At 44.9% G+C, this 6,000-nt stretch overlaps 1 protein-coding gene across 4 annotated transcripts in view; it reads left to right on the top strand.

Moving 5' to 3' along the window:
* Positions 1-2,559: 2,559 nt before the first annotated feature.
* RAP1GDS1 (Rap1 GTPase-GDP dissociation stimulator 1) overlaps positions 2,560-6,000 on the top strand; it is an 80,049-nt gene continuing 76,608 nt past the window's right edge. For all 4 annotated transcript variants that reach the window (XM_070948504.1, XM_070948506.1, XM_070948505.1 and 1 more), the window contains exon 1: positions 2,560-2,978. In XM_070948504.1, coding sequence (XP_070804605.1) covers positions 2,975-2,978 — 4 coding nt within the window. In that variant the 5' untranslated portion in view covers positions 2,560-2,974. The remainder of the gene's footprint in view (positions 2,979-6,000) is intronic.

Here is a 6,000-nt window from a genome sequence, read left to right as displayed (position 1 = left end):
GTATAGAAAATAGAAAGGTATGTTTCAGCCATATGAGAAAGGGAGGAGGTGGTTGGAATTGGACAGCCTTAACAAATCAAATTAAATCCAATCAATAAAAATCAATAGAACTGCCTACTAGGCAACTTCTCAGGTGTCCTTTGGAAACTCAAAAGTGCTTAGAACAGGCCAATTTACTAGGTCCACACACATCCCTTCCCACAAAGGTCAGTGGTGGGCATCAGTCTCAAAATGACAATGACCTGATCGTGACAATGGATTGATAATTTCTACTTTTAGATCACCTATATTAACAACAGGAGAAAGCACTACATGACTGCTTTCATTCTCGTTTTGATTCATCCTATGAAGACAGTCAGCAGTTATTCTGTGGGATTCACATCATCTACTGGGAATTGAACCCATGGAGTCTTGCCCTTTAGAAGACTACAGATAGCTTTGAGGTACTTGGTGTTCTTGCAGATGTTTCATTACCAAACTAGGTAACATCATTGTTGCTCTTGCTCTTTGAAATATCTTATCCCCAGAGGTGAAATTGGCTCCCACTGGTCTGACATAAGACCCTTAAGACCTGACACTGCCAGATGGCTTGGGATCCCAACAAAGGAATGACATACTGGAGGTGGTTGATTAATTAAGAGCCATTCCACCCCCTCAATCAGATTCCTTCCTGTCCTATCATGTGACTATGATTTTATTTTGATTGTAATGTCATTTTATTCAGAGACGAATATTTATTTCTGATGAGTTTAATATTTCTATGCTATAGGATACAAAGAGTTACTTTGAAACGAGATGAGCTGCAAATAAATGTAATAAATAATGAAATAATAATTGGTGTTATGTTACCTATTATGGCAATGAAGCGTCTGCAAGAAAACAAGGGAACACCAAGGACCTCACAGTTCAACCCTGAGCTACAGATAATTCTTTTTTATTGGTATATGCAGCTTTACATGTCAGCTTTAGGAGTAATCCAGGTTCTGTTGCCTGCATCCAGCAATTTGTGAACAATGTATTGGGCCACTGCCAGAATCTCACCACCACTGGGTTGGCAGAGAAATATAACGAATGCCAATTTAGCTAATTTAAGAAATGCCTTTACATTCTTTGGTTGTTTCTTTTCTGCACCTTGCACAATACTATCTACCCTGAAAAGAAATAGCATAGTAAGACCACTACATCTCATTTAGTTCTCTGATATAGGATCCCATTATATGTATACCATACATTCACAGTCTAGATATATACATTCATAATCTAGTTAATTTGCAGTAGTATGTCTGGACACAAAACAAAGGAGAGAGAAAAAGAGGAAAACATCTCATTATTGCATAACCTGAAAAGGAGTAATAGCAATAGCACTTACACTTATATACCGCTGTACAGCCCTCTCTAAGCTGTTTACAGAGTCAGCATATTGCCCCCAACAATCTGGGTCCTCATTTTACCCACCTTGGAAGGATGGAAGACTGAGTCAACCCTGAGCCTGATGAGATTTGAACTGCAGGCAGTCAGCAGAAATAGCCTGCAGTACTGCACTCTTATCAGCTGCACCACCTTGGCTCATAATATGATGGGTATGAATGTATGCTGGGTATATGATGGGTATGAATGTATCATGCTTTGGTATGGAAAGCATCCCTGTCATAATGACAAAGCCCTAAACAATTCAAAATGCCCATCCTGTATGCACCGCTGAATGAGAAACGGATTGTTCATTAGGAGCAGAATGTTACCAACCGGGCCAAGGCATATTACACCTTCAGCCACAAAGTAGTTTGCTTTCTTTGCTTTTATGGACCTATGTGAAGCCAGGAGGTTACAGATACCACGGCTTAGTAGTTCAATATGCAATGAAAACAGGGACATTCTGGCTGGGGCCCTTTGCTGTGCAAACACCAATTGAAAATCTAGCTATTCATCCAAATAGACCCCTAGTTTGTTTTATAGGGGGGGGGATTCCTGTTTGGGGGATTCGTTTCACCGGCTGAATCCTCCCGTGGGTTCTGCGAGTAAATAGAGAATAGTTATTTTAATATGGGTGGGTTTTTGTTTTTTTAAAAAAAGATAAAATCATATTTTTTTAAAGAATTCCGCTGCATTCCTGTAATATCAATGTATCCTAACATTCAACCCCACCCCGGCACGTCACGACCACTCAGGCAGGCCAAAGTCAGGTGCGGCCGACGTGCTGCTCGCGCCCTCGCTCTCCGCTCCCGCCGCCGCCGCCGCCTTTCTCCAACTGGAGTGCTGGCTTCCCTTTCCTCCTCCTCCTCCTCCTCCTCTGTGGGTGTTGCCACCCTTTGCGCTTCTCACAGCAGGCCTTGCCCGGCTGTACCCAAACGCCTCAGCTCCAGCGGACTCCACCTCCCCGTTTCTCCGGCTGAGAAACCTCCTGGCCTCGCTCGCTCCCCTGTAGGCAAAGGCACCGTTCAGGGTGGACCGGTCCGAGCTGAGGCGGCGGCGGCGGCGGGCGCACGCGCCGGCCCTCCCTCGCGCAACCACCCCGGAAAATTCCCCCTCTTTTCTCCGCCTCCTTTTTGCTGCCGAGAGAGCCACAGCGCGGGCGCGGGCAGCCTTTCGCCTCCCGACGGCGGCGGCGGCGGCGTCGCTCGTGCACCCGAGCGCCCCCAAGAGAGCCACACGCAGCCAGGCGCGGCAGGAAAGGCACGGCGCGCTCGGGCTGCCTTGCCTGCCTGCCTGCCCCCCCCTTTGCCTGCTTCCCCACCTCCCGCGCCTCCGCCTCTGCCCTGCCCTGCGCCTCTTGGCCGCAAGCAGCTGCACTAGCCTCGGGCCCCGCCTGTTTCTCCCTGGCGCGGGAGAGGCGGAGAGCCAAGCAGCCCACGAGCAGCAGAGGAAGCCGCTGCCACCGCTGCCGCCGCCGCCGGGAGGGGGAAGAATAAAAAAAAAAGAAACCAAAAAAAAAAAAGAAAAGCCGCCTCGCCGCCTTCCCTTTTCCTGTGGCTGAAACATGGGTAAGTCGTCCCGAGCCTGGCAGGTCAGTTTCGTTTCTCCCGGGCTCCCGTCAAGGTCCGCTGAAGCATCCCCTCGAGCGGGGTCCTCGCTTGCGCTAAAGGGACACCCGGCAGCCCTTTAACCAAACCCGCCTGAAGGGACGGATGGGAGAGGAATAGGAGGACGGCGGCGTTGGAGCAAGTCGGGGCGCGTTTTTTTTTTCCCCTCGCACCCTCCCTCTTTTTTGGGGGGTGGGTGGTAATCCTCCATGGATTAAACCCCCCCCCCTCCTCCTCTTCCTCCTCCTCCGTCTCGCTCTCATGTCCGAGCAACGGGAGAAGGAAGCCGACTACTTGTAACTTCCTCATCCGCGCATCCCTTCGCTTTCGGATTCCGCGGGGGAGCCGGAAAAAGCAAATGTGCTTTTTTTTTCCTCCCACCGCCCTCAGTTGAAATGTCGGGGCTTTCTCGTGACGCTGCTCGGCCAGGATGTCCTAGAGGGCTGCTGCAGGTACCCTGAGTGACCTTAGTCCAGCCGGGGATGGTTTGAGGTGGCAGCTACTGCGAAGAAGGTCTTTCAAAGACGGAAAGGAGGAGCTGGGAATGGGGAAAGAGGTGGTCTTGAGTTCAGGTCTCCCGTCCTGCCAGCTTATCAATAACAAGGAATCCCAGTTTTCTAAGGAATCGCCATTAACATTTTCCAAAAATCAGTTGCCAAGTTTCCCCGTTATTTCATGCTTGGCTTATCTGAGCTGGACATCCTTTCATTGAAGTAAACTCTCAGTTTGGCTGTAGATCTAAGACTTTTGTTTCCTGAGCATTGTGGGCATTTGTTGTCGCTGGGTAAGGTAACCTCGTCCTTACAAGGGCTCTTGTATACATCATTAGATTGTTCTTACTAAGGATGAGGAACAGGGGTTACTTCAGACAGGATTGTCTGTTATGGAAAGAAAGACATGACTGCATCGTCGTTTAGTAAAACAGTCAATTAAACTTCACTAAATGTCTTAAGGGAAAAGCTGCACCGGTCGGGGATACCACTTACTAACTCAGCATTTCCAGGCCACTCTTGCCCAAATGTCAATTGTGCTGAAGTTCCTTGGGACTGTTTTACCACTGAGCACATGATGCACACCCACTTGGATCAAACTACTGTAAGGAGGCCTAGTCTGGATCAGTGCCTGGAAGGGAATCCATCTGGTTATGGAGTATAAAGTCACCTTGAATTCCAATATAGTTGGAATTATTCGAATATAGTAAGGAAAGAAATACGTAAAATGGTTCCATGCCGTTTGCTTGTTTTTAGACTTATTATCTGCCCCCTTTGCATAAGTTGTCTTTTTAAGAAATGCTTTGAGTTGTGAAAGGGAGAGAGTGATTAATGCAATATCATAATCCCTCATTTTACGCAAACAGTGCCACTGAAATAATCTACCTTGAAATACCAGGACTAGTGGGTTTTTTTTTAATGTGGCCTGTTCATTTCATTAATTAGTCATTGCTGTATTTTTTTTTCCCAAACACTCAGGTTGAGAACTGTATGCCAAACCTATTCTTGCCTTTTTTTTTCAGAAGCTGTTGATAGTAGTATGGACAAACAAATAAGAGCAATCTCACTAGTGGCTTTAACAGATGTACGAGAGGTGATTCTTAAATTTCACACTAAGAGTTCTAGAACTTTTATGGGCAACAATGTTCATAAAGGGAAACCATTTCCTTGCAGAAAGTAAAAATGCTTTTGTTTTTTTTTTGTTGTTGTTGTTTGCATTATCTCACTTTGCAGGATAAAATATTATATAGCTTCTTTGGAACTCCACAAACCATTTTGCTTCTGGAGTAGCCAGGAGACTCTCAGCCCTTGGCTGTCCCCGTTGCTAATCTGTGCCCTGCCTCGATTGCATCTATACCAAGTATCCGCCGAAGGATGTTGTATGCATGTGTAACACTCATATTAGACAAAATGACTAGTTTTCTCCTTTACTTTTTCTCTCGTCCCTAAGAAAAATATCCACCATTCAGAATTGTAAATATAGGGTGGGTCCGATTTTAGGAATCTTTGGCTTCTCTGTACTGGTCTGGTCTTCCCATTTGTGTATCTCTAGATGTATATATGAGAGAAATGCCAACCCTAAAATAGTCCCTGAGAAAAGCGAGGCTTACTTTGTCATGACTAGTAAGTAGTTGGACAGTGTCTCTTATTTCAGCAGGAGGGCTAGGAAGTGAAAAGAAGTGCCAAATATAAAGTGTAATTGAAATCATGGGGATCTGCTACCATTGGAAGCCTGCAGAGAAGCTGGTGTCCACCAACTGAAGGAAAGTGATGTCATAAAAAGAATTCAAGAAATAAAATACTGAAGGAGATGGTAAAGGTTGGAGGTTGATTATTGACTAAAGGGAAGGGGTTAGTTCTTGTCTTCTCACAATCCCAAAGTACACTTCGGATCAATCCTAGTAGTCACCAGATTTTTCCTTGGTGGTAAAATGTTACAGATTTTACAAACCTTGAAATTGGTTTGTAGGGTTGTGTTAGATGAAGAAGGAAAGTATACTACAGTTACATAGATACAGCTTACGATGACTTAAGTTTGCCTTACTTATAAGGTGAGAATCAGATGAAAGCAACATCAAACAAACGGGAGAAAGTTGTTTCAGCATGATTGTGCTGTACTAAGGAGCAAGTGAGTAGAGGGCCTGATGCTGTGTTCACATGACCTCTTACCCATGTTTACTCACTTCTATTTATTTTAATTATTTACATTTCTGTAACAACTAGACCCAAATTTCTGGGGTTATACAATAAGAAACAAGTTGTAGATACACAACATACTAGCATGGTTGGCTAATTTGTAGTTCTGTGTTTTTTTGTTTGTTTTGTTTGTTTTTTGTGGCAACCTAGCACAAACAGTATCCAGTACGGTGTCAGATATTTTCAATAGATGGAATGGTTTTTCCCAAAGTCTAAAGATTTAAATGCTCTAGAATAAATCCTATTCCTAAATGTTATTAATAATTTCATAGTATATATTGTTTCAGTACTTGTAG

This window comes from Pituophis catenifer, unplaced genomic scaffold (genome assembly GCF_029215685.1).
Source record: "Pituophis catenifer annectens isolate HBS135680 unplaced genomic scaffold, rPitCat1.0.hap2 SCAF_8, whole genome shotgun sequence".
NCBI lineage: Eukaryota > Metazoa > Chordata > Lepidosauria > Squamata > Colubridae > Pituophis > Pituophis catenifer.
This window is presented reverse-complemented; position numbering and strand designations above follow the sequence as displayed.